Source organism: Podarcis cretensis, assembly GCF_951804945.1.
Source record: "Podarcis cretensis genome assembly, chromosome: 2".
Taxonomy (NCBI): Eukaryota; Metazoa; Chordata; class Lepidosauria; order Squamata; family Lacertidae; genus Podarcis; species Podarcis cretensis.
Genome location: NC_137171.1, coordinates 125,302,988 through 125,330,938, shown reverse-complemented (window position 1 = coordinate 125,330,938; position 27,951 = coordinate 125,302,988). Strand labels below are relative to the sequence as shown.

Below are 27,951 nucleotides of genomic sequence, written 5' to 3'. Positions count from 1 at the left end.
ATTCAACCTCATTATAAATCACTTTCAATTTTTATTTTTTTAAATCCTGTCATGTAGAAATTCAAAGAGGTTCCCAGAATGGAGGTTACCCACACAGAAAACCAAAAGGAAAAGGAGGAAGTCTCCAGGTGGAAAGATAGGCCTTTATTGAAATACAAATGTTCCTGCAAAGAACCACAAATGTGCCTTAAACACATTTCATTATTTCTTTAATCTCTTCTTCTATCTTAACTTTACTCTCCTTTCACTCTAATCATGTTCTGGATTCACTCAATATCTGTCAAAAGTTCTACTTTTTCCACATAGTGTCTTTTCTTTATTAAGACTTTGGCTAACATTCCTAATTAATAAACGTCTTCCAATGTCCTCTTTCATCCATCTACAAAACAGTTCAAGATAAATCACAATTGCCATGCCTGGCTGATTCTCTTTTCATGCACACAACTCCCACTTTATTCTTTTCAGGGTTCTACAAAACAAACAAACATAAATCATAACCGTATTAAAAATTACACTTATTAACATTTTTAAGTGCCTTCCTCACTTCCCCTTGGTTGAATTTCAATGCATATCCTTTTAAGGGTTTTCCAAATCACAGTTCTTATAAAGTTTAACTTGAACATTAACATCCTTATAGATCTTTTCATTTTGAAATTACACCTATTAGTTCATCACTTAACTTATATAAAATCCTAAGTCGATTAAGTATCTGCAAGCTGATTCCAATTCATCTAACTTGACATATTTAACTAAATAATCATTAAATTTAGTCCATTCTTCCTGATATGCCTCCTCCTTCTGGTCGCGGACTCTTCCGGTTAGGTTGGCTAGCTCCGAAAAACCCATCATCTTCAAGGATCACAGCAATCTTAATAGTTGCAGCCCAATGTCATCATCCTGAACTAACCAAAATCATTTGGCTCTTCAGATAAGCCCTCATCATATCATGTGACGACATATAACAATTTTTTTGTCTTTCTTTTTAAGACTTTGGCTAATATGCCCTTTCACTAAATGTCTTCCAAAGTCCTCTTTCATCCATCTACAAAACAGTTCAAGATAAATCACAATTGCCTTGCCTAGCTGATTCTCTTTTCATGTATACAACTCCAACTTTATTCTTTTCAGGGTTTTGGAACAGCATTTGCTACATACAGTACCTAAAAGCAGCTCGTTCTGTTCCGTCAAATGTAGGCATTCCTGTGGGATGTGAAACTTATAGCAGTCAAGTACAACATTCCTATAGTGGACATATTTGGGGATGTTTTCTACTACTCAGGAGAAAACTTCCTGTTTCCTCCTGAGCCGGGACAGACTTCCACTGCATGTGACTTGAAGTAGGTGAGGCCTATTCTGGGTAGAGGAGCACATGTCCTCCATGTTCTGATCTTTTTCTCCATTTTGTCTTTCTATATGTTAGGAGAAGTGACAGCACAGTTGCAGTCACTTGGGACTAACTCCCTTATGGGATAGTTCATATAGTTAGACACTTTTGTAACCTAAGTCTGCCTTCAGGGATGCATCTGTGAACTGAATGAGTGAGTAAACTACTCTTATATTGACTTTAACAAGATTGTGTCGTGTCTTTTTATGAGGGGGTAGAAGGGATCTTACCAGGAATCCTATATTTAAAGAGGCTTAAGCAAGCCTGCAACAAGCTAACTACCGTGCAAATTTTAAAAGGGGAATGTTTGGAACTCTGCTAAGTTCTAGAACTGGCTAATGCAAGTTAGGAAGGATATTAGTAAACAATATATCCTTCTCCTGCCTCCCTAAACATCCCCACACTTCCGGCTCTCCCATTCTACGATTCTGTGACGGAAACTTGAGCCAAAGTGTTGCCACAGAAACTAGGGAGCTAAAGATGCTTTTCTGGCAGTGGGACAAAATGTCATGGCTAAAATCCTGAGAGGAGAAACTGGAAAATACTGGAAAACACTGGTTCCTTCCAGATGGTTTTGTTCTTTTCTGCTGAGGCAGCTGGATTTATTATGATTTGTGTTTTGTTATCTCAAGGTCACACTGAGCCAGAAAGATAAATCTGTGAGCTCAGTGGGCTGGTTTCTCTTTCTTACTTTCATTTTCTAACTTTCACATCTGCTAAGTCTCCTGAAGCTTTTTTCTGTAACGAAGCTGAAAAACCTTTAGTAGAAAGTTCTTCTTTTGCCAATGAACTTTGCCTCTGCCTGATTTATGGAGAACCAGATGCATCCACTCCAAACAAACTTCTGCAGCTCTGCTCTCCATCCAGACATGGAGCTCCTTGAAATTGAAGACCAAGACGGGTCCCAGAAAAAGAGACCGAGGTGAATGTGTGGGTCATAAGCTGGGAGTTGTTGGAAAGGAGTCGCTGGGAGTGGCAGAAGGTTCTGTTGAGCAGGTAAGGGAAGAACAGGAGGAGAGAGAAAGAGCTCCATGGAAAGACAAGGCTTCGTTGGGATGAGCTGGTGTGGGAATTATCGGCAGAGAAAAAGGTACATCCAGCAAAAGGGGATGCAGTGCAACTCCTGAAACTGTTCATAACACAAGCTATGATCTCGTATGAGGAAAGGGATTTAATATGCCTTCTTCTCCACCCCCAGTGGATTAGGAAAGAAGATTAGTAAAAGAAGAGGAAGCAGGATTGGATGAACATTGAAAGAGACAATAATTTTGGACTGTGACTTGACTGAGACTTGTTGGAACAGTTTTAATAAGGCTTTATAGAAACTGGACCTAAAAACTGGAGAAGAAACACTAATTTGGATTATTAGATGATCATTATAAGAGTCATATTGCACTGTCTGAGTGGTTAAAATTTGAAGGCTGGGCTGGGGGGGTGGAATGTAGGAAAAGTGCCATCTTGCTGAAGGGGAGGAACAAGTCTGGATACTAAATACAGCTTTGGAAGGATGGTTTAAAAATTACAGCATGTACTACGATTAAGGAAAATGTTATGAAGATATTATACAGATGGTATATAACACCTGTAAAATTGGGTAAAATGTATAAAGTCTGTAATAAATGTTGGAAATGTCAGGAGACAGAAGGAATATTTTACCATATGTGGTGGGAATGTAAGAAGGTGAAAAGTTTCTGGGAGATGATTTATAATGAGTTAAAGAAAATGTTGAAATATACATTTGTTAAAAAACCAGAAGCTTTTCTATTGGGATTATTGGGTAATGAAATTAGTAAAAAAGATGTGAAATTAGTTTTGTATGCAGTTGCAGCAGCCAGAATTTTGCTGGCGCAGAAGTGGAAACAGGAAAAAATGCCCACGAGAGAAGAATGGAGAATGAAATTGAGGGAATACGCAGAAATGGACAGGCTAACAGGGAGAATCAGGAATCAAAGAGACCAGAGATTCACCGAGGACTGGTAGAAATAAATACTGGATACTAAATACAGCTGGGTTTATCCTGGAGTGCATATTCTGAATAATTACTGCTACAGAGGAACAATCACTCAGGGTGGGAGATTGGGAGAAGGGGGGGCACCCAGGGGAGAGCTGGGGGAGCCTGCCTTTCTATGTGTTGACAAATGATATGATATATATGATACAAATGTGATAAATGGTATTTTTAGTTATTATCCCCTGCCCTTTCTCTTTTCTATACAAATGTGTTTTGTAAGGGTTGTTCAATAATGTTTGCGTTATTATTTTTCCTTATTGGTTTTCCCTCTGTATGAATTCTTTGATGGGAAGTGAGACTCTGTCTGTGACTGAAGCTCTTCCCACATTTCAAGCACTGATATGGTTTCTGACCTGTATGAGTTCTTTGATGGGTCATGAGATAGGAACTGTGACCAAAGCTCTTTCCACACTCATGGCATTGAAAAGGTTTCTCCCCTGTATGAATTCTTTGATGAAAAGTGAGAGTGGAACTGTGACGAAAGCTCTTTCCACACTCATGGCATTGAAAAGGTTTGTCCCCTGTATGAATTCTTTGATGGGTAGTGAGATGGATCCCCTGGCTGAAGCTCTTTCCACATTCCAAACACTGATATGTTTTCTCCCCTGTATGAATTTTTTGATGGGAAGTGAGCTTGGTCCCCTCCCGGAAGCTCTTTCCACATTCAAAGCACTGATAGGGTTTCTCCCCCATATGAACCTTTTGATGCGAAGCAAGACTCTGCCTGTAACGGAAGCTCTTTCCACATTCCAGGCATGGATATGGTTTCTCCCCTGTATGAATTCTGTGATGGGAGGTGAGCCGCATCCTGTCACTGAAGCTCTTTCCACATTCCAAGCACTGATAGGGTTTCTCCCCTGTATGGACTCTTTTATGCTTTGTGAGGCTGGTCCTCTCCCGGAAGCTCTTTCCACATTCCAAGCACTGATAGGGTTTCTCCCCTGTATGGACACTTTTATGCTTTGTGAGGCTGGTCCTCTCCCGGAAGCTCTTTCCACATTCCAAGCACTGATAGGGTTTCTCCCCTGTATGGACTCTTTGATGGTATGTGAGCTTGGTCCTCTCCCGGAAGCTCTTTCCGCATTCTAAGCACTGATAGGGTTTCTCCCCTGTATGAATTCTGTTATGGGAAGTGAGACTCTGTCTGAGACTGAAGCTCTTTCCACATTCCAAGCACTGATAGGGTTTCTCCCCTGTATGAATTCTTTGATGGAAAGTGAGACTGGAACTTTGACTGAAGGTCTTTCCGCATTCTAAGCACTGATAGGGTTTCTCCCCTGTATGAATTTGTTGGTGGGAAGTGAGACTGGAACTGTGACGAAATCTCTTTCCGCATTCGAAGCACTGATAGTGTTTCTCCCCTGTATGGACTCTTTGATGACTAGTTAGTAGGGAACTTTGACGGAAGCTCTTTCCGCATTCTAAGCACTGATAGGGTTTCTCCCCTGTATGAATTCTGTTATGGGAATTGAGACTCTGTCTCTGACTGAAGCTTTTCCCACATTTCAAGCACTGATAGGGTTTCTGCCCTGTATGAATTCTTTGATGGGAAGCTAGATGGTGTCTGTGACTAAAGCTCTTTCTGCATTCTAAGCACTGATAGGGTTTCTCCCCTGTATGAACTTTTTGATGCGAAGTGAGACTCTTCCTGTAACGGAAGCTCTTTCCACATTCCAGGCATGGATATGGTTTCTCCCCTGTATGAATTATTTGATGCAAAGTGAGATGATGCTTTCGATTGAAGCTCTTTCCACATTTCAAGCATTGATAGGGTTTTTCCTTTGTATGAATTCTTTGATGGGAAGTGAGACTATCATACCGATTAAAGCTCTTTCCACATTCAAAGCATTTATAGGGTTTCTCCCCTGTATGAATTCTTTGATGGGAAGTGAGACTGCAACTGTGACGAAAGCTCTTTCCACACTCATGGCATTGAAAAGGTTTATCCCCTGTATGAATTCTTTGATGGGAAGTGAGACTCTGCCTGAGACTGAAGCTCTTCCCACATTCCAAGCACTGATAGCGTTTCACCCCTGTGTGATTTCTTTGATGGGTCTTGAGATGGCTGCTTTGACTGAAGCTCTTTCCACACTCCTGGCATTGAAAGGGTTTCTCCCCTGTATGAATTCTTTGATGGGTAGTGAGATGGATCGCCTGGCTGAAGCTTTTTCCACATTCCAAACACTGATGGGGTTTCTCCCCTGTATGAATTCTTTGATGGGTAGTGAGATGGATCGCCTGGCTGAAGGTTTTTTCACATTCCAAACACTGATGGGGTTTCTCCCCTGTATGAATTCTTTGATGGGAAGTGAGTTGCGCCCTCTGACTGAAGCTCTTTCCGCATTCCAAGCACTGATAGGGTTTCTCCCCTGTATGAATTCTTTGATGCGAAGTGAGACCAGCCTTCCGAGTGAAGCTCTTTCCACATTCTAAGCACTGATACAATTTCTCTCCACTGTGAGTTCTTTCGTGTGAAGTAAGGCTATCCCTCCGAATGAAGCTCTTTCTTGGATGGGAGGTGGACTGGGAGCTCTGATGGATGTTCTCTCCACACCCTGAATATTTATAAGACTTCTCCGCTATGTGGATTCTGTTGTGGTCCCCCTTGTTCTTCCCTTCCAATTGATCACCATCTGCAATGAAGAGAGAAGCTAATTAGAGGAAGAACTGAAGAGAGTTAGAAGTGTTTAGCCTGAATTAGGTCTTGAGTCACTTGAGCTACTAGTCTCAATGCCAGAGCTGACTTAGCAGTTGAGCTGCTCAAATATGGTCGCAACATGTGGCTAATTAATATAGTAAATGTGTTATTATTAGTAATAGATTATCATCCAAAATTTACAAATCATAAACTTCAAAATTATAATTATATATATATATATATATATATATATATATATATATATATATGTAAAGGTACCCCTGCCTGCACGGGCCAGTCTTGCCAGACTCTAGGGTTGTGCGCTCATCTCACTCTATAGGCCAGGAGCCAGCGCTGTCCGCAGACACTTCCGGGTCACGTGGCCAACGTGACAAGCTGCATCTGGCGAGCCAGCGCAGCACACGGAACACCATTTACCTTCCCGCTGGTAAGCGGTCCCTATTTATCTACTTGCACCCGAAGGTGCTTTCGAACTGCTAGGTTGGCAGGCGCTGGGACTGAGCGACGGGAGCGCACCCCGCCGCAGGGATTCGAACCGCCGACCTTTTGATCGGCAAGGCCTAGGCGCTGAGGCTTTTACCCACAGCGCCACCCGCGTCCCTTTTTTATATATCAGTCCATAACCAAGTAGTCAATGTAATGGAATGCTGGTGGGGAACACCACGATGTCTTTCAATGGATGATGTCCAAGACATCCAGATTGAATCAACTGTTTCGAAGAGAAATCTTCGTCAGCTGATGATGAAATTGAATACATTACATATAATGAATGACAACAAAAATAATACTGAGCAACCTGCATATTAAATAATGAATAAAGAATAAATAAAGAATACATACCAAATAATTTTAGACAGAATATCCATATAGGTAAATGTAATACTTGTGGATCAGAGCACACTAACCAGTGTAGCTAACTGATACTGATAAAACAGATGTATAGAACTTATAAGGTTATCCACAGGTGTGGGAAATAAATATTTAAGGACAATGCAAGGAAATGTAAAGGTACAGAGTATCAAATCTGGCATCGCAACGCAAGCTGAAACCATAAAGTTACAGACTTTAAATAAAACAGTTGAAATCTAGCTCTGAATTCAAACCCCCTGGATGTGTGGATTTGAATAAATAAATCAACCTAGTTTCTTGTTGTCGCAATAACCTCTCATAATCTTTCCTGATCCCACGTTTTCTCTGGTTGACCCATAGAACCGTGTATAAATCTGTGTCTGAATGATGGTATTTGATAAAGTGTTCATCTAGGGGTGCCTCCATTACTGCATTTCTTATACGGGATCGATGTTCACCTATACAAACACATACCGCTTGTGTGGTGGATCCAATGTACAAGAAGTTGCAAGGCCATATAATTAAATAAGATACCGTGACACGAGTATTAGACAATGTTGGTGTAAGTGAGCTCTGATCCACAAATATTACATTTACCTGTATGGATATTCTGACTAAAATTATTTGGTATGTATTCTTCATTTATTCTTTATTCATTATTTAATTTGCAGGTTGCTCAGTATTATTTTTGTTGTCATTCATTGTATGTAATGTATTCAATTTCATCATCAGCTGACGAAGCTATACTGTCTTGGACATCATCCATTGAAAGACATCGTGGTGTTCCCCACCAGCAATCCATTTCAATGACTACTTCTTGGTTATGGACTGACATATATATATATTATTTTGAAGTTAATTGTCAGGGAACTGCCATCGGAGCCAAGAGTGGAGGTAAGGCTCCCCAATGACGCTGGAGAGGAGACCAGCAAGGGGAGAGGGAGAGCTTCCTCTGGGGAAGGAAATCAGCGTGACGCCAGGAAGAAAGGGGAGACTGAGAGGGCTTCGGAGGGAGGGCTCCGAGACTCTTCCACTGAGACCAGCGGGGAGAGCACAGGACCTCCGCTGGCCACGCCCACTCTGCGCAGAAAGCTTCCGCGCAGGAAGGCTAGGCGGAGACTTGGTGTCAAAGAACTTTTATGTTGGAAGAAGTTCAGGAAACGCTCACTGACAGATTCTGCCAGTGATTAAGACAGCCACGGCGTAAGGGCTGTCCAGCCAGGGAAAGGTTCTAGCCGGACAACCCAGTCTGAAGCAGTTGCGGCTTACGCACAAGCAACCCCAATTCCCATTACATTAATGATTTTAATATAATTATCTTGAAATATTAGAAGGGTTGCTGTTGTTTATCCTGTTAACCATACTCCAATATATATCACTTTATTCTTTATCACCAATTCACTCACTCTCTGCAATTCATTTTTTGACTGTGCATCCATGCTTTTCACTAACACCTTAGTTTCCCCTCTATTTATTTTAAAACCTGCAGCATTTCCAAGCAGCCTTATCGCTTCTAATACACTACTAATCCGCCTCTTTCTTTCACATCTGTTAAAATTTTATTTTTTATCCTTGGCTTTTTCCCATTCCAGACAAATCTTGATATTTCTCTCTGCCATTCTTTGAAGCACGCATTCCCTGTTATTACTGGAACAGTTTGGAAGAGAAATAACATCCTTGGAAGTACATTCATTTTTAGAGTTGCAATTCTTCCCATTAAACAGAGATTCATCCTGTTCCATGTTTCCAAGTTTCTTTTAATTTCCTGCCAATTTTTTTCATAACTGTCTTTTAAAATATTTATATCTTTTTGCAGTTATCCAAACTCCTAAATATTTTTTATTTTTTTTATATGCCTCTATCCCTACCATCTTTGTGTGAAATATTGCTCAGGGTGAAGGCCCTGCAGGCTTCCACGGCGCCTCTCTGTTTCTTCAGACCTCTGAGCACAGCAGAGTAAATACAGCGAATTGGCCTTCTGCCCTCTGTGCTTGCATAGTGTGCATAAATTCCACTCAGCTTCTTTCTATTCTATTCTGCATAAGTTCCACTCAGCTTCTTTCTATTCTAGAAGCTTTATTTTAAAAGCAGTAGAAATCTTTTTTTTAAAAAATGATATTTATTAAAGTTTCAATTTATACACATAAACACACACAAACATACAAACATGCACAAACAAAAAACAGGTATAATTTCAATCCTTCTTTTTTCTTAAACCTTATTTCCCCGACCTCCTCACACCTCCCCCTTCTGTATTATAATTTCATTAATCTCCGCTCAACAAGTTCTTGACTTATTTCTCAACCTTAACTTAATAGCTTAATTAGATCATGCTATTATTTTCCTTTTCTTCTTTCTTCCGTTCCTCAATTTATTTTTTAAAACCTTATATCTATTTAATTTAAAAAACCCAATTTTGACTTAATCTTAAACCTTTTTCCTAAAGTTGACCCAAATTTCCCTTCCACGATTTTCCCACATTCCATAAAAATTACAAAAAATATACATATAAAAAAGAACTTAACAAATTATATTTTAACACCCTTTGGATTCCCAAATCCCACCCTCCCTTTCCCGGTTTTGATCCCCAAACCAATGTCCATCAGTCCATCTATTCTCAACCTGGATCCCAAACTTCTGAGGCTTTTAAACCTCTCTCAATTTCTCTCTGCCGGTTTTTTTGACAATCCTTTATTTTCAACACCAACTCTCGAAGAAGCTCTGTCCCAATAATGTCCATTTTTCTTCCAAGCAGGCCTCTGAATTTAAAAGTGGAGCTCAAATTATGTTTCTCAAATCTTTTGAATCTATATGACCCAAAAGCTCCAACCTCCATCTTGATCAAATTTGTGTTACCAGGCCTCTGGTCTAGCTCGGTCTTCCGCAACATTGTGGCTTCCCCTTCATTTTCCAGAAAGTCCTCATATGTCTCTTGGGATTTATCAAATTTCATTTCCCCAGCTGCAGCAACTTCTGTTCCAACTTCAAGGGCTTTTGATTCAATAACAGAGACTTGTGTCAAATCTCTTCCTGTTCCCATAAGATCCTTTACTGTTTCATTCAATGTTGTTACCCTTGTAGTCAAAATATCACTCTGATCCTGGAGCTTTCCCAGGAGATAGAAAGTCCTATTCAGCTCAGTGAGTATTTTTCCACTTACAGCCATTTCTTGCAATATCTCAAAAATCCCTCTAGGGGGATTCTGTTTAGTTAGTGTCTTTCCAATTTCAATCCAAAAGTCCAATGTAACTTATTTTCCTTTCTTCCCGACAATTTGTATCCAAATTAAGCAAAAACTAGCCAGCAGAGTCACCAAAAACAAAGTTTCCTTTTATTCCCCAACTTTGACAGCTAATTTGACAGCTGTCAAAGTCTTCTGAATCTTTTGACAGGCTCTCTCCGGATCGCTCCCGGGTCTCGGGGGGTTACACTTTAACCTAAACTGACTCTTATCCTCCAGCAAAATTAATTGTACTGTCCAATCGCGAAAATAATAATTTTTCTTCCAAGAAGGCAAAGATGTTTCTCTCAACTTTAGTTATCTGGTCCTTGCTTTAGATTATCTACAAGATGGGGGGGGCGGACTTCCTTTTTACACCGCCCCCGATCGTGCCGAATTTAAAAGAAAAAATTTCCCTTTTAAGTCCAATTTCCTTGTTACTCACGGGTTGTTGCTTTTCGTCCGAATGTTTAAAGGAAAAAGTCAGCGCTCTCCATCCCTGGCATGTGGCTTCGCTCAGCAGGGGAAGCAGAAGACTCTCAGCACCGCGCCGCTCCCCGTCCCCCGTTCCGAAGCCTTTAAAAAGGCTCCTTTGCGGGTCGGGGGGCGCTAATGGTGCCCGCTGAGTCACCATGTCCACAGGCATCCACACCTGTGGTTTTTAAGGGTCCCCGCGTCGCCGGCGCGGCAAAACCCGATCCCTACTGAGCCAATCCCCTCCGGAGCTCGGAGGGAATCCGCCATTAGATGTTGGCGCTAACCCGGAAGTCCTAAAAGCAGTAGAAATCAGCCAGTGTCTGGCAGGAAAAATATCTCCGGCTCAGACAAAAACGAAAGCAGAATACAAAACAACAAAACAGATTCCGAATGTAGGATCTCTCCGCCCCTCAGAGGCAGGATGGTGGAACTGAGCTGTTTAACCCTGTAAGCTCTGGTTCCCTTCACACCCCCTCTCGTCCTGTGCTGCTGGGGGGCTTGTAAGTACTACCACTTACCCCAAAACCAAACCTTCACACAACTCGCCATGATGCTAGAAGCTCAAAGGTTTTGTGAACCCATCTGCCAGGTTCTTATGGCTTGGACAGTACTGCAACTTCACCAAGCCTGATTGGACACTCTTGACACACATTCTGGAAACATATGTCCAGATGTTTGGTTCTGGCCTTAAATTGCCCAGACTCTGCCAACTTCAGACAGGGTTGCTTGTCCTCCCAAACAGTGCTGGGCAAGCAACACTCCCAGCAGATTTCTTGAACCAGACATCTGTAGAACTCCAGTTCCCAGCACAGCTCTTACAGTGCACTGAAGTCAGCTTCAGTAGATGACAGCACAATGAGACTCTGCTTCCGGAACTTCCACCCAACTAGAGATTCCCCAAACTTTATGACCATCCCAGATATGGACTTCCTGTCATTCAGATTCGCCCAGTCGCTATCTGTTCAGCACGTGAGCTTGGCGCACCTATGCTGGTCACTGCCAGAATACAGAAAGGAGCTTACAAGGGTTTTCAACTGTAGCTTGACATTTCCAATTGTCCAAAAAGAACAAACACTGCAAGGCCCCCTTTTTTTCTTTCCCTTAACCTCTGGGACACTCCGTCCACCTAACGTTGTTTCCCACTCAGTCACCTTTCTCCGCGTCCTGTCAGTGGCCTAGACGGACTCGCATAGCTAGGAACAGCACCTTACAAGGACCACACTTTGCTTCGTCAGTGGCTCTGAACCCCAACGTCTCATCCACTCAAGACATTCACTGGAGTGTCCCTATACACATACACATACCAACATACAAACCCCCATACACACACAAACCTCATGCACCTCCCCAATCCCCTTTACCCACAAACTTCCCAAGACCGGTGGCACTTACTGCTCTTCTACCGGCAAACCAGCGGCACTTTGCTGCTCCTACTGGGCGGGGCTGATCAAACCCCTGACTCCCACAAAACAAGCTGTGGAGCCTACCTTTCCCCTGGGTACCCTTCTCCCATGCAGCTGCTGTCTTTCTTCCATCTCTGCTGCATCTCCACTCAGGTACGGGGTGGGGGGCTCCCCCTAGAAAATGTAGGGTGCACGCTTGGAGCCACCGACGCCGACCGAGCTGTTCGCTGAGCAGTGACACCCCGGTCCTTCGTCCTGTCCTCAGAGAATGTGGATTCCCGGCCAATGCACCAAGAAATGTAGCCTTATTGGAGTTCACTGATTGGGTCTGCGTTGCTCCGGGACAGGAGGAAGTCAGTCAAAATGACACCGAGGTTGGTTCAAAGAAAGAGTTTATTCTGCTCTCCGGATAGCAGAAGGCACTTGCATGATTAGTCCCCAGGTTTCATGCAGTTTATATATCCTCCAGGCACCCTCTCATTCCTCCCCTAGGAGCCCAACCACGTCGGCCTACGTACACAGGTTGACATCACATATGTTTCTGCTCTGGTACTCTCAACCATAAAAGGATCTTCCTTCCTGTACTTCTGACCATAAAAGGATCTTCCTCTTCCTACTCTTATCTGGGAAGACGTCATAATCTCCGGAAACACACTTCTGGCGTTTTTCCCGGACATTGGTCTTGCGCGTATGTTGTGGTCAGCACATAAGATAAAGTTCTGGCGTGTTTTCTTTGTTCCCCTGGAGAGCCAAGGCCATCCCTTGCCTGTCCTGATAAAGGACAGAACTGTTTATGCAGTTGTGTCCTTATTATGGTTTTGCTCAACAGTTCAAGTTTTACGCATTTAAAAGTGCTCTCTTTTCAAAGAACAAAAGGGGGGTTGAATCAGTTTTTAAACTTACTACACAGAAACCCATTCTTTCATCAGCACCCGCTTAATACCATTCCAGGCATTTACACTGGGCTTTGTAGCTTTCCTGCTGAGCAGATTGGTAGCAAAAGCAATGTCTGGCCTGCTCTACTGGGACAGATACAATAGACTACCCAGAGCTTACTGAAAGAGTTCAGCGTTCTCAGCACGTTCTGCTAGCCGACTGTCTTTCACGTAGCCTGTCTCCATGGGTGTCCTAACCCCTGCACAATTAGACATCCTGAACTTCTCAAGCAACTGCTCTATTCTACCTTTCTGACTGAGCAAGAAACTTCCATCTTCAGACCACACTATCTGTTGTTGTTGTTTAGTCGTTTAGTCATGTCCGACTCTTCGTGACCCCATGGACCAGAGCTCGCCAGGCACTCCTGTCTTCCACTGCCTCCCTGTTTGGTCAAACTCATGTTGGTAGCTTCGAGAACACTATCCAACCATCTCGTCCTCTGTCGTCCCCTTCTCCTTGTGCCCTCCATCTTTCCCAACATCAGGGTCTTTTCCAGGGAGTCTTCTCTTCTCATGAGGTGGCCAAAGTATTGGAGTCTCAGCTTCAGGATCTGTCCTTCCAGTGAGCACTCAGGGCTGATTTCCTTAAAAATGGATAGGTTTGATCTTCTTGCAGTCCATGGGACTCTCGAGAGTCTTCTCCAGCACCGGAATTCAAATGCATCAATTCTTCGGCTATCAGCTTTCTTTATGGTCCAGCTCTCACTTCCATACATCACTACTGGGAAAACCATAGCTTTAACTATACGGACCTTTGTTGGCAATGTCTATCTGTACACACAGGTAAATCTTTACTGCACCCAGGTTCTTGAGTTGGAAATGTTTTCCAAGCTCTTTGGCAAACTTCTGCACCTGTTTGTCTGCCCGTGAAACATGAATGATGTCGTCAACAAAGACCAAGACCAGTTCTTGTGACTCTTCTGACCCCTTGAGGTACAGGCAGCTGTCAGCAAGACTCTTCTTGAAACCTAACTTCTCTAAGGCTTCATTCCGACACAAGTCCCAATTCCTGGCTGATTGTTTCAGCCGGTAAATTGACTTGTGCAGTTTCTATACAGTTCCTGGCCCATTGCCCTCAAACCCTGGAGGAGGAAGCATGCACCTCCTGGAGGTCTGAGTTCAAATAGGGCACATCCACATCAAAGTGATGCACCGGAAAACCTCTTGGTGTAGCAATGGCTAACAGCATGCGCAGAGTTTCCCTTCTGGAAGTGGGAGCATATACCTCAGTGTAATGCAGCCCCTTCCACTGCGTGAACCCTCTGGCTACTAGTCTAGCCTTGTACTGTGGTTCTCCAGTTGCTGTGGGTCTAAGATGGTAAACCCAGTGACTGCTCACGGCTTGTTTGCCCGCTGGCAATGTCGTGAGGGAGAACACACCTAGAGACTCCATTGAGCTCATCTCCTTCTGCATTGCCTCATGCCATTTCCTGGCTTCTTCCTGAGGCAGTTTCTGAACATTCTCAAAACTCTCAGGTTCACATTGAGCCACACCTACCCACACATTTGTGACTGCAAACGTTTCCGGAGGTTTGCCTTTCGTGGTGTGAGCTGAACGTCTCAGCACAACTTCAGGTACCCCCTCTGACCCACCAGGGCCAGCCAGAACATCCTTGCTGTCAGAGAGCTCCCCCTATGATTTGCTGTGCCTTCTGGACTTCTCAGCTGGACCTGTGGGTGAGGAAGGAGCACTTCTCTGCTCAAGCTTCACAGCTTTGGGAGAAGCTCTTTCCGGTATCTGCTCTGGGTCGGGACTCTGTGCCTCAGCAGCAGGTTCTACCTCTACCTCTTCCTCATCAGCAGAGTCAAGCAGACGCACTGAAAGAATATCAGGATTCCCATGTATCCACCCACTCCGTTCATAGAACTCAGCACTGCTGCTCAGTAGAATCCTGTTGGATAGGCAAATCTCCACCCCTTGGTCCCTGGCTCATATCCACAGAAAATCATCTTTTGGGACCTAGGGCCACCCTTTCTGCGCTTGGCCTTTGGCACAAGGACCCAAGCATCGCAGCCAAACACACAGACGAAATGCACCTTGGGCTTCTTGCTGTGCAGCAGAAAATAGGGTGTGTCCCAGAACAGAACAGAACAGAACTAACGATTCAGAGTGAACAAAGAAGTTTGCCATGCTTCTCCCCAAAACCTCTGGGGGAGCCCAGCATCAAAAAGCAAAGCATTCTGTTGGGGACGGTGCAGAACTGTCAGCCTATGACATACTCACTTCTGGAGGAAGAAACTGCAGCACAGAACTCCCCATGTTGGGGAGAAGCATGGCAAACTTCTTCGTTCACTCTAAATAGGGGGTTTCTGAAGTCTCTCCCCGAGCTTTGAAACTCTGGGTCTTTGCAATGTTTCTTCAGAAATTCCTGTACCTGACTCTCTGACATTAATCTGAACCTCTCTCTCCTATAAGTAAAGGAAACTCCCTCTGAGAATTCCCATTAGTAATTTATTCCTGCTCCTCTTAGAATTGATGTCAGGTTTCAATACTTCCTTCTCTTGACTCTCAATTTAAATGGGATTTCTTTAAAAATGTCAACTTTCTGCCCTTCAACCACCAGGTCATCCTCAAAGCTTTCTGCATTACTGCATCTTTCCTTTTCCTTGTTGTAAAAGTCAAGAGTATGTCTGGTGGCTGTCTTTTCTCTCTTGAACCTCGGGTCCAAACTCTGTAAACATTCTCAAAACATTCTTCCATTCCTTCCTGTACCCCCATCCATTCCCCAAATATTCCACCCAGATAGGCCTTGCTCCTCTTCTCTTTCCAATAACCCTCTTATTTGTACCATGTTAGCATTCAATTTTAATTGAAAAAGTAAATTCTGTTGTTCCAGTTCATCCTGTCTTTCTGCCAGGCCCCCTATCGCCCCAACCAAAACCACTTGATCTTCCTTTAATCCCTCAGTCAACTCCACTCTTTTTTCTAATTTTTCTACCTTTACCTCCAAAGCATTTACTTTTTCATCCAGTTTATCAAATTTATGCAACAATATTTCCTTGGTGTTCTCTATGTCTGATCTTCCATCCATAAATTGTTTGTTCATAGTCTGCTCCAGCCCTTTCCTGAATTCTGCAAAATGTAAAGCCATACGTTCAGCCATTTCTGTTTTTGGTGTTTTTTCTATCTCTTCTTGTGCTGTTTCTTTCTTTATGATACTCTCTGTTTTACTGTCTCTTGTTTAGATTTCTCTTCCATGTCAGTTCTCAAAACAAACTGTTCCCAAACACTTCTGTCTCAAGGACACTTCAGCCCTCCTGTCTTTTTCTCACTCTTGCCTTGTATACAACAGTTCTCCCACCAATCCAATTCCCACCCCCTTTAAAACAAACTGTAACAACACTTTCAAACTTACAGAATTATATTAGTTCCACAATATCCACACACACAAAAGAAAAAGAGAGAATAGAGGACAAAATCACATTTATATACAATCTACAAAAAGAAAAAAGAATAAAAAAGCAGGCCACAACAAAAGTCTAATAGTTACCATTGTTCAAACTTACTGTTACATTGTCTCCTTGATTATGATTAGCACTTGGCAAGCTTCTAGTTATATTATAATCCACAATGCGTCTTATAATCCAAAATATTTCCACTGTGAATCCAAAAATTTTCCAGACGTATTTATAATTCAAATTAGATTTGTAATCCAAATGGTAATTGTAATCCAATATACTGTGTCCTGTGTATAAGGCAACTTTTGAACCCCAGAAAATTTTCTCCAAAGTCGGGGGGTGCCTTATACACCGGATATGGGTTGCGCGGAGCTGAGCCCGCCCCCTGTTGCCAGCTGAGGCAAGGAAGAAGGGCTACCCCTATGCTATTCATATAATCAGTTATCAGAAATCAATATATTCATATATGCTGTGATGGGACAATGAGCTACTTGTGCGTAAAAGGATTGGTCCCTCGGAGTTTGCTTAACGTAGAAAAGCTCTGCCTTGAGCGGAGCCCTTGGACATGGCTCCGTTAGTCACTGGTAGAATCCGACAGTGGGCGCTTGCGGAAACGTTTCCAGCATAAAAGCTGCTTGACGGAAACGCGTCTCCTAGATTCCCTGCGTGACAGCTTCCGGCGAGGGGTGGGGGTCGCTAAAGGGAGCCTTGATACCTCCTCACTGTTCTCGCTGGAAGTGTCCCAGAGCCTCCCCTCCGACTTCCTGTCCCTGGAAGCTCCTGCTCCCCCCCCTACTGGTTCCCTCTTCAGCTGCTAAATCTCTTCTATCCTCCTGGAGCCCTCCCACCACCTGTTCTTCCGATGGCAGTTCCCTGACATCCACCTCCCCTCCAGGCCCCCCTCTATCCCCTCCCGCCTCCCCTTCTACAGGCGGTGGGGCTGGAAAGCCTCGGAAGGAACTCTCCTCGTCCTCAGATGATTCAAACACTTCTAGCCACTGCCTCCCATTTCCTTCCCCGTCTTCCTCTTCTTCGTCGGAGTATGCCGCCTCCTCACTCCCTGACTCTGGGAACCCTTCAAACACCCCTTCCTCATCAGTGGTTCCGAAGTATTCCCTCCTAAATCGCTCCATCGGCTGCGGTTTTCTTGGGAAACGCTGATGGAACGTTTCTATCAGAACCTCGTCGTGGACTTCTTCCGCCGGTACCCACGTGTTTTCTGACTCTTCCTCCCCCTCCCATTCTACCAAGTATTCCACCCGATTCCCCTTCCACCTGGAATCAATTATTCCTGCCACTTCCATGTTGCGTTCTCTCTCTTCAATGACAGGTGTTTGGGTGACCCCCCTCTCACTTTCCCCCCACTCCCGTCCCTCTCGGTACGGTGACAGTAATGATCTGTGAAATACGGGGTGCAATTTCATGTGACTGGGCAATCTAAGTTTGAAGGCTACTGGGTTCACCTGTTGTATGACCTCAAAGGGTCCCAACCGTTTGGGTCTCAATTTCTTACACCCTCCCTTAAACGGCAGTCCTTGGGTGGATAGCCACACCCGGTTTCCCACCCTTATGGTTTCACCTTCCCTCCTATTTCTGTCTGCTTGTTTCTTATATGCTTCTTTGGCTTTCTCCAAGTTGAGTTGGAGCTGCCGGTGGATCGCTTCCATTTCTTCCACAAAGCGTTCCGCTGCTGGTACACTCCAGTGCTCCCCTCCTTCTGCTGGGAAGGCTCGAGGGTGACACCCATAATTGGCCAGAAAGGGACTCATCCCTGTGGACACGTTTTCCGCGTTGTTGTAGGCAAATTCTGCCAGAGGTAACTTATCTACCCAATCAGTTTCTCTGTCTTTTACATAACACCTCAGATATTGTTGCAAAACCCCGTTTGCCCTTTCTGCTTGCCCATTTGTTTCTGGGTGCCTGGCGGTGGAAAAACTTACCTCCACATGCAACAAGCTCATTAGTTTCCTCCAGAACCTGGAAGTAAATTGTTTCCCTCTGTCGCTCAAAACCCTCAAGGGGGCGCCATGCAACCTGAAAATATGCTTCACAAACAACCTTGCGGTTTCTTCCGCTGTGACTGCATGTGAACAAGCTATAAAGTGGCACATCTTAGTTAGTAGATCTACTACCACCATGACCGCGGTTTTCCCTTTGGATCTCGGTAGATCGGTCATAAAATCTATGGATACCATCTCCCATGGCCTTTCTGGGGTGGGTAAGGGTTCTAATAACCCTGCTGGCGCCAACCTCTCTCCCTTTGCTCTTTGGCACCTGTCGCATCCCCTGACATACTCCCGCACGTCTTCCCTCACCTTGGGCCACCAAAACTCCCTGGTAACCAACCACATGGTCTTGTGCTGTCCGAAGTGCCCCGCCGTGGGGCTGTCATGCAACTGTTTGAGCACCCGCCCTCTTAGTTCCCCATCTGGTATGTAGAGTGCCCCTTTGTAATATAGTTTTCCGTTCTTTTCCTCAAAACCCCCTGTGTTCTCACCTGTCTCCCTGAGTTCCCTAAGCTTTTCTTGGGCATATTCATCGTTCTCAATACCCTCTACCAGTTCTCTTTGCCCCACCAATGCCGCCCCACAAACCCAGTGGTCCTCCGAGATGATATGTCTTTCTTCCGCCCCTCCTTCCCCCTCTAAGTACTCAGGTTTTCTGGAGAGAGCGTCCGCTCTGACATTCTCTGCCCCTGGCACGTAGCGAATTTCAAAATTGAACTTGGAGAACTCTTGCGCCCATCTTACTTGTCTCTGGTTCAATACTCGGGCTGTCCTCCAGTATTCTAGATTTTTGTGGTCTGTCCGCACTTGAACCTTGTGTTGCGCCCCAATCAACAGGTGTCTCCATCTCTTGAACGCTTCATGGATGGCGAGTAATTCTCTGTCGTACACGGTATAGTTCCTCTCGGATTTGTTCAATTTCCTCGAGAAGAAGGCACACGGTCTCCATTCTGACGTATCCTGTCCCGGCTGTAGGAGTACGGCGCCCACCGCTCTGTCAGACGCGTCGGTTTCCACCCTCATCGGCTGCTGCAGATCCACGTGTAAGAGTTGTTCTTCCGAAGCAAACGCCCTCTTTAAACTTTCGAATGCTCGCTGCGCTTCTTCCGTCCAGACAAATTTCTTCTTACTGCTGAGACAATCCGTGATGGGGGCTGTTAAGTGGGCAAAGTTCTTGATGAACTTCCGATAGAAGTTTCCGAACCCCAAAAACCTTTGCACATCTTTCTTAGTTTTTGGTGGCCTCCATTCCAGTACCGCTTGCACCTTGCTAGGATCCATGGCCAGCCCCTTGTCTGACAACCGGTACCCTAGGAATTCCACCTCCCTGGTGTGAAACTGACACTTCTCCAGTTTCACCCACAGCTGGTTTTCTTGCAGTTTGCTCAGTACCTCTCGTACATCTCGCACATGCTGCTCTTCATCCTCTGAGTACACCAGTACATCATCTAAGAACGCAGCGCAGTTCTTGTAAAGCAATGGTCCTAGGACGTGATTCATGAATGATTGAAATACTGCCGATCCCCCCTGGAGGCCGAAAGGCATAACGCAGTACTCAAAGGCCCCCAAGGGGGTGAACATAGTGGTTTTCCACTCATCTCCCTTTCTCATACGTATCAGGTTATACGCCCCCCTCAGGTCCAGCTTGGTAAAAATCTTCCCTTTTCTCACCCGGGTCAGAATGTCATCAATTCTGGGCATAGGGAAAGTCACGGGTTCGGACACTGCGTTTAGGGCCCGGAAGTCCACAATCAATCTTGGTTTGTCTGAATTTTTTTTGTCCACAAAGAACACTGGGCTACCCCCCACCGCTCGTGACTCTCTGATGAACCCACGCTTGAGGTTTTTGTCAATAAACTCCCTTAACTCCTGCATCTCCCTGTCTGACATTGCATACACCTTGCCCATTGGCAATTGTGCTCCTGGGAGTAAATTGATTTGGCAGTCAAAGGGTCTGTGCGGGGGTAGTTTATCTGCTTCCCTTTCGCTGAAGACGTTGGCAAAATCTGCATATTGTCGTGGTACCCTACCTTGATCCGTTGCTTCTATCTTTGCTAACGTGGCCTGGGTACCTACTTGGCCCCCCTTTTCCGTGCAGTGTCCCATACAATGTGCTGACCCAAAGGAAACCACTCTCTGATGCCATCCCACAAGCGGATCATGCAGCGCTAGCCAGCTCATCCCCAAAATGATGGGCGCTCCTCCCAAAGTGGCTATATTAAATGCTATCAGTTCCGTGTGTCTTGCCACCCTCATTGTCATGGGGACAGTCTGCTGGTTTACTTCTCCTCCCAACAGCGCCCTCCCATCAATCGTGGTCACCTGCAGGGGATTTTTTAAAGGGATGGTTTGTATCTGGTGTGCGGCTGCAAACTCCTTACTCATAAAGTTGCAGGAGCTGCCTGAGTCTAATAGCGCCTTAACTTGTAGAGGGTGTCCGTTTGCCAGCTCTAACAACACCTCTATTACTAGCGCTGGTTTTGGCGGTTCCGGCGTGGGCACATTCACTGATCCTTGGCCTGGCTGCTGTGCCCTGATGGTCCCAGCCAGGCGTTGGCTTTTACTGACTCCTTAGCCCCCTCCGCCTCCTCCCCAACAGCTCCCGCCATTCCTTGCCATTCCTTTCTCTGCGGACAAACCCTGGCAAAGTGACCTGGCTGTTGGCAGAGAAAACATTTCTTGGCGCCTTTCCCCTCCTTCTTCCACCCTTCGCTGGGGTTTGAAACTGCGCGCGCGCGCGCTGTTCCGATTTCCATCGGCTCTGCTGGCTGGGAAGGCTGCTCTGGAATCTCTGGAATGCGGAAATCCCTCCAACGCTCCTCTTTCCCTTCCCGCTTCTCCAGGGCTCTGGCTTCCTGGCGTGCTCCTATGGCCAGCGCAGATTTAGTCAAATGGTCCATAGACTCTGCCCTGGGCGCCCGGGAAAGTTCATCTTTTACTGCCGAAGATAATCCTTCTTCGAACAGCATTTGTATCGGTTCCGCAGACAAATCCCAATTTAATTTATGGATCAACATGGTGAACTCAGTCCAGTACTCACGGACAGATCGGTTCCCTTGCTTACACGCCATTAACTGTCTGCGCGCCACTCCCTGCTCAATCTCACTGGAGAACATCAGATCCATGGCGCGAAAAAACTTCCTTGTGTCCTTTAGGACCTCGTTATTGGCTGCCATCAGGGGCCTCACCCAATCTCGCCCCTTTTTCTAGATGGCCAATCACAAATCCCACCCTCGATTCCTCATCAGGAAAATCATCAAACTGCAGATTAAGGGCATATTGCATTTCTGTCCTAAAGGCTTGGTAGTTCCTGGGATCACCCCCAAATTTCTGCACCAGTCCCGGCACCTTCCTTGAGACTTGGGTGGCTTTTCCCTTCTCTGCATCTTGAGCCCTCCTCTCCTCCAGCCTAGCCGTTTGCAGGGCTAACTGCATCTCCAACATCCTGTACCTTTCTTCCAGGCTTGGAACGGCTGCAGCTGCTCCCCCTTCTCCGGCTCCGGTTGGGTTGCTCATGATGCCTCTCCTTGCACAAGCGCTTTCAGGGACTGTCGGATTGCTGTGATGGGACAATGAGCTACTTGTGCGTAAAAGGATTGGTCCCTCGGAGTTTGCTTAACGTAGCAAAGCTCTGCCTTGAGCGGAGCCCTTGGACATGGCTCCGTTAGTCACTGGTAGAATCCGACAGTGGGCGCTTGCGGAGACGTTTCCAGCATAAAAGCTGCTTGACGGAAACGCGTCTCCTAGATTCCCTGCGTGACAGCTTCCAGCGAGGGGTGGGGGTCGCTAAAGGGAGCCTTGATACCTCCTCACTGTTCTCGCTGGAAGTGTCCCAGAGCCTCCCCTCCGACTTCCTGTCCCTGGAAGCTCCTGCTCCCCCCCTACTGGTTCCCTCTTCGGCTGCTGAATCTCTTCTATCCTCCTGGAGCCCTCCCACCACCTGTTCTTCCGATGGCAGTTCCCTGACATATGCTCACACATAATCAAGGCTTACAGTATTTTATAATCCATTTTGAATCAAAGGGAAGCTGTGCCTTAGCTAACTGCATACTGCTTGAAACAGCAAAAATTAAGAGCCGACCTTTCCCCTACAAACATCTGTGTACCCTGGAAATGGGGAAGATGTTAATCAGAGATTCTGGTACAAAATCCCCTCAGATACAGGCTAAAATAATCCACAGAACAGGAAGAGCAAAACCACAAAATCTCCAAACCCCCTGTCCTGTCATAACTAGGGGAGAGGTTAGACAGAGCGTCACTGCAAGCATCGGAAAGCAGAACTAGAACTCTGTGTTTGACCAGTGCTTGACCAGGAGCTGGAAGCATGGCAAGAAGCTTGCTAATTGGCTATTCTTTTGCTGACAATATCGTGACTGTCTCATGGTTGTCTCATGATCTGTGATTTGCTGTGATCTACTCAGGTATAAAGACCTCTGGATTTCTGTCCATCGGGGTCCCAGTTCCTTTTGGAAGAGATTCCAAACTGGGTCCTTATTGCCTGGCAATAAACTTCACCTCCATTTTCTCCATTTGCTGAGTCTGCCTGATCCTTATTTTGCACCCAGTGAGTACCTGCTCACGTTCACTTGCATCACAGCGTATTAGGCAACTGGGCTTATAAGACGAACACCCAAATTGCAGCTGCCAATAGGCCAGAATCTACGGTATATAGGCTATTTCTATCAGTTTTTATTCAAATACAGGCCCCGTCCCCCCCCCCCTTTCTCCTACTCCAGCTCTTACCAGGCACCTCCCCTCCCTGGGATTTCCTCCCAGTTATGGAAAAGTGTCTTCCTGCCAAGCTTTGGTAAGACTTGCCAAGATCCAGGGTCCTTTTTAGAGGTTTTTTAAAAAAGAATTTGCAATGTTTCCAAGCCTTTCAGTGCTTTCATTCATAAAATCTGCATCCCCATTCAAAAAAACAGAGTACTCCAATCGCTTCCTGTATCTTCCTTTTTAGGAATCAAAGAACAAAGAGCTACAGTTTCTTCTTGTATCCAGAGTACATAGTGTTAATAGGTAGCAAAGTAACAAAGTGCAGTTTAAAAAGTATCTAAAGACTGGTGTGTCTCCAAAGTTTTTTCCCCATTCACAAGCCTGTACTGCAAAATCTTCCCTTCAAAAGACGGAAGCTGACTTCCTGTTTAGATTCCGTCTTTGCCAAATCTAAATTAAATCCAATTCTTTTTATTTTGAAAAGTCCATTGTTGTTGACAATACCTTTTTTCCTTTGAAAGTCTGCTGCTTCAGGTGGCGATTTGTGGTTTCCGGTTTCTGAGCTGCGCTGGAGCCACGGGCAGGCTCAAGCCACTGTCTCTCTCTCTCTCTCTCTCTCTCTCTCACACACACACACACACACACACACTCATGTCTCACCACCCCTCACTCACTGCCGATGCAGCGACAGGGCTCTGGCAATCCGGCGAGCCTCTTCACACCCGGCTGGTCCCCTCCACACCCCACTACTTGTGAGGCAGTTTTTTGGGGGGTTGTCTAACCCTGGCACTCACCCCCATTGCTCAAAAGCCCCGGTAACAGACGTCTCACACCACCTCGCCATTTCCCTTCGCAGACAAAGGAAAGTCCAGGATCCCGGAAGTCCAGGATCAGGTTACTTTCAAGAGTCATGGCTTCTAGTGCTGCCCAATGGATTGGTAAGTTTTCTGACATTGGTAGAGCATTCAATCACAGTGCTGGTTTTAAGACATTTTGAACTGCCAATAGATCATGGTGGCCGGGCAGCTGTGATGTATTCCTAGCTCAAATTGCCTGCAGATGACAAAGGCGCAGGCAGGCAGGCAGGTGGAGGAGCCCAAAATGGTGCCCCCCGAGCAAGCCCCAATACCTCTCTGGCTCCATCCATCCATCCATGTCCCCATCTCCCCTCCCCTGGAACTCACCAGATCTCTCAGAGGTCCCTGGGAGGGAACGCTCAGAGGTTGTGAGGAGGGATGCAGGAGACAACCTGACCAGGTCAACCGTCCATCTTCCCCCTTCCATCCTTACGAGCTTTGCAGGATCCGTCTCTTTCATCCTTTCTGAGCAGTCAAGAAGCCAAAACAAGCTGCAGGGTCCTGGGAGAGAGGAAGAAACAAAGGGAGCCTCAGAGGCCCTGCAGGGATCCTCTTTCCCTAGATATTCTCCTGCCCCTGGAGAAGCACAAATGGGGCAGCCCCTTCCCAAGAGAAGCCCCATTTCTAAACATCTCCAGTGATTCCAATTTCTTCTGTATGCTCCTCACCCCACTTGCAAGCCTGGCATGGTCTGCACATTAGTGACCTGAGAATAGATCCCATTGAAAGCACTGAGGACTATTGACAGAACTTGGTACAAAAACCAGTCACCGTCCTGTCCCCAAGCCTGAAAACTGAAACCCCAGATCATGGGCAAAAAATAGCAGAGTAGATATTACATATAAATGCCCCCATACTGGGTGCTTTGTATGATATGCTCTGTTCACAATATTTGAGGTCTCTCATCACAAGCCAGACAGATGTTGTGGTCGTATCCGCCTCTGTCAGGAGTAGCAAATCTATACGTGGAAGCAGAGGAGCCGGTGATGCCACATTTTTGAAATATTAGGAAACTAATACACCTCTCCTCCTTAGATATCGTCTGTGCTTATACACCATCTTCGCAAGTCTCCAGTCTTGAAATGTGGCCCCCACCCTGGCACGGAAGCAAAGTATAGATCTTCCACATGTCCTAAATCTGCAGTGTTCTTAAGAACACCAGGCATGTATATCCTCCAAAAACTCCAGAGGTGAGCTTTACGCTCCTCTTGTGACAAGATTCCCAAAATCTTAGGGTAGCTTGATAGAGCTAGTCTATTTTGAGATAGTACCAATGTCCCCTGTTAGTAGTAGGAGCCACACAATGACTGATAATCCCTCTTTTGTCCCAGAAGGTGGGGAGTAGGTGTCTTTTATCCTTGCTATATTCTTCTTGATAATACATAAATAAATGTCCCCTTCTGTATCTTACATTTTTCTAAGAGAGTATTATTCACAATCATGCTTGCCATGTATAAAGGTAAAGGTAAAGGTACCCCTGCCCGTAGGGGCCAGTCTTGACAGACTCTGGGGTTGTGCGCCCATCTCACTCAAGAGGCCAGGGGCCAGCGCTGTCCAGAGACACTTCCGGGTCACGTGGCCAGCGTGACATCGCTGCTCTGGCGAGCCAGAGCCGCACACGGAAACGCCGTTTACCTTCCCGCTGGTAAGCGGTCCCTATTTATCTACTTGCACCCGGAGGTGCTTTCGAACTGCTAGGTTGGCAGGCGCTGGGACCGAGCAGCGGGAGCGCACCCTGTCACAGGGATTCGAACCGCCGACCTTTCGATCGGCAAGTCCTAGGCGCTGAGGCTTTAACCCACAGCGCCACCTGCGTCCCTTTGCCATGTATAGATTGTCTTATTTCCCTTTAGAAAAGTCTCTCCAATCCCTGGCTCCTACGGGAGGAAGTTCCAGTTTTACCTACGCACTGTGGAAGTTATAAGTTTAATGTAAATAAAACATTCTGCAACAGCAGCAGCTGCAGAAAAACTCCAGGATGGGGAACATCCTTGAAAGCTCCCTCTGGGATCAGAGAGAGAAAAGTTGGCAGACCTGCCACCCAGAGCCCCCTCCTTCTCCTCCCTGCATTGCCTCACCCCCTTCAGGACAAGATCCTGGGGTCCTTCAGACGACTTTCCATCCTCTCCTCTCAAGGAAGGCAGCTCCGTTCCCTTGAACCCTGGCAAGCCCAGTGCAGCCAGCTCACCCCTCTGGCTCTCCCCTTTTCTCCACGGAGGGGCCCCAGGCGTGGCCCCCGCCCAGAGAGGCTTCCCTTGAGGCTCTGGGCTGGAGACCTGAGCTGATCTGGAGGAGGAATATTCTGGCAGGGGGAAAGGCCGGCCTGGCAGGGGCTCCTCCACTGGAAGGGGCATTCTGGGCATGCCCTCCCCCCCCAAGACCCCCCCTCCTTCCCCAAAGAGGATGCCAAGGAAGAGCAGAGCTGCAGACCCCCCTGGAAACTCGCCCCCCTCCCAGGCTTAGCAGGGAGGAATGGGGGGGGCAGGACCCTCTGCTCCCAGACTTGGGGGTCTCCCCCCTGCAGCCCCGGGACCCCCTTCTCCCATGGGCACCCCAAGGGGAAGAGAGAGGAGACTCACCGGATTCTGCCCAGGAGGGAAACCGAGGCAGCGCGGGGAGGAGACAAGAGAGAAAAGACGGGACTGGGCACGGAGGGAGGGGATTCTCCTCTGAGGACCCGCCCCGCCTCTCCACTTCCTGTCCTCTCTAGGACTCCGGCTCTGTTGGATTTAACCCTTCGCAAGCTGAGCACAGCCCCCGGCTGGCTGGCTGTCCTCCCCTCCCCCTCCCCTCCCAGAATCCGGGGGTCCAGGGCATGTGCAGAGTTCTCTGTGATTCTCGGCTCAGATGCCGCTTAGTGCCCTGCGCCCAGATGGGTGGGGGATAAAGAAAATAATAATAATAATAATAATGCTTCACCTGCGCACTAGCAGAGTGAAAGTCTGTTGCAATATTAGGAGGGTACCTGAGAGAGACCACCGGTCCCTTGGGAGCAAAAGCCTCCGCTGGTAAAGCAGGAGACTCTCGATTTCAGGGTCCTGGGTTCAAGCCCCACTTTAGGCACGGCAAAGGGTTGGGCTGGATGACCCTCGACCCCTCTGTGAATCTGTTAAATGCAAATAAATAAATCAGAACACTCCCCACTTGGAGAACTCGCTCCAGACTCAGAAAGGGACCTTCAGGGGGGACAAAGGTCGGATTCTGCATTCAGGCAGGAAGACTCAGAGGCCCAAATATCCGATGGGGCGCCCCCACCTGGCTGCTCTCCCTCCCGCCCCCTTCCCGATTCAACTTCAGAATCTTAGAATTCAGAGACTCGCAGAATTCTGGAGTTGGAAGGGACCCCTGAGGGTCATCTAGTCCAGGCGGGGGAAGGTGGGGCGGCATGGCCAGGATCCGGGAGGGGAATTTGGCCCGGGGTAGTCCCTCCGCTCTCCTGGAAGCCTAGTCCTGAAGAGGGCCTCTTCGCTTGGGGGGAGCCTGGTCCCCTATGGCTCTGCTTTGTCCCCAGCGATGCCCAAGGGGATCCTCCATGGACAGAGCCAGTCTACCTTGGAAGGGGGGAGAAGGAGAATGGGATGATGCTCTTCAACTCCTGCCAGGAGGCTGGGCTAGGTGGGCCCTGGTCCTGATCCAGCAGGGCTCTTCTTATGGAGCCTCCAGGCCCACAGGCAGTCTACCCAGACGGCTCTGTTCTGTGGGGCGTTGGGCTGCTGTGAGGACAGGAGGCTGGGCTAGGGGGGAGGGGTCCCCTTGGTCCGGACCCAGATGCTGCTGCTGCTGCTGATTTGGGGCTCTCCTGAGGTCCTTCCGCTCCTAGAATCACACCCAGGGGCCATCTAGTCCACCCCCTTCTTCTTCCTCCTCCCAGGAGCGTCATTTGGCAGAACCTTGCCTCCGGTGGCCAAGCTGGGCTGCTGGTTCCTGGAGGAGGCTGGGGGCAGAGGCCCACTCATGCCCAGTGCCCTCAAGCAGCACCCCGCCATTTTTTTTTTTTTAATAATTTTTATTCGTTTTTCAAACACATAATAAAAA

At 46.6% G+C, this 27,951-nt stretch overlaps 2 protein-coding genes across 3 annotated transcripts in view; one reads left to right on the top strand and one right to left on the bottom strand.

Annotated features, from left to right (window-relative positions):
• LOC307208661 (uncharacterized protein) overlaps positions 1–27,951 on the top strand; it is a gene marked incomplete at its 3' end in the record, with an annotated part of 170,424 nt that overhangs the window by 88,034 nt on the left and 54,439 nt on the right. The window lies entirely within an intron of this gene.
• LOC307206836 (uncharacterized protein) lies at positions 130–26,535 on the bottom strand. The gene is made up of 3 exons (XM_079960261.1): positions 26,496–26,535; positions 24,244–24,381; positions 130–6,028 (listed from the first exon to the last, which is right to left on the bottom strand). Exons 2-3 carry the CDS (start codon positions 24,374–24,376, stop codon positions 3,594–3,596), a joined length of 2,568 nt encoding a protein of 855 aa, XP_079816387.1. The 5' UTR covers positions 24,377–24,381; positions 26,496–26,535; the 3' UTR covers positions 130–3,593.

What these genes read in the sequence shown, in the direction of transcription:
- LOC307206836 (XM_079960261.1), bottom strand. Translation starts at nt 24,376, where the DNA reads ATGAAAGAGACGGATCCTGCAAAGCTCGTAAGGATGGAAGGGGGAAGA. An exon ending in AGGGACCTCTGAGAGATCTG is followed by an intron (nt 6,029 to 24,243) that starts GTGAGTTCCAGG and finishes TCTTCATTGCAG; the next exon opens with ATGGTGATCAATTGGAAGGG.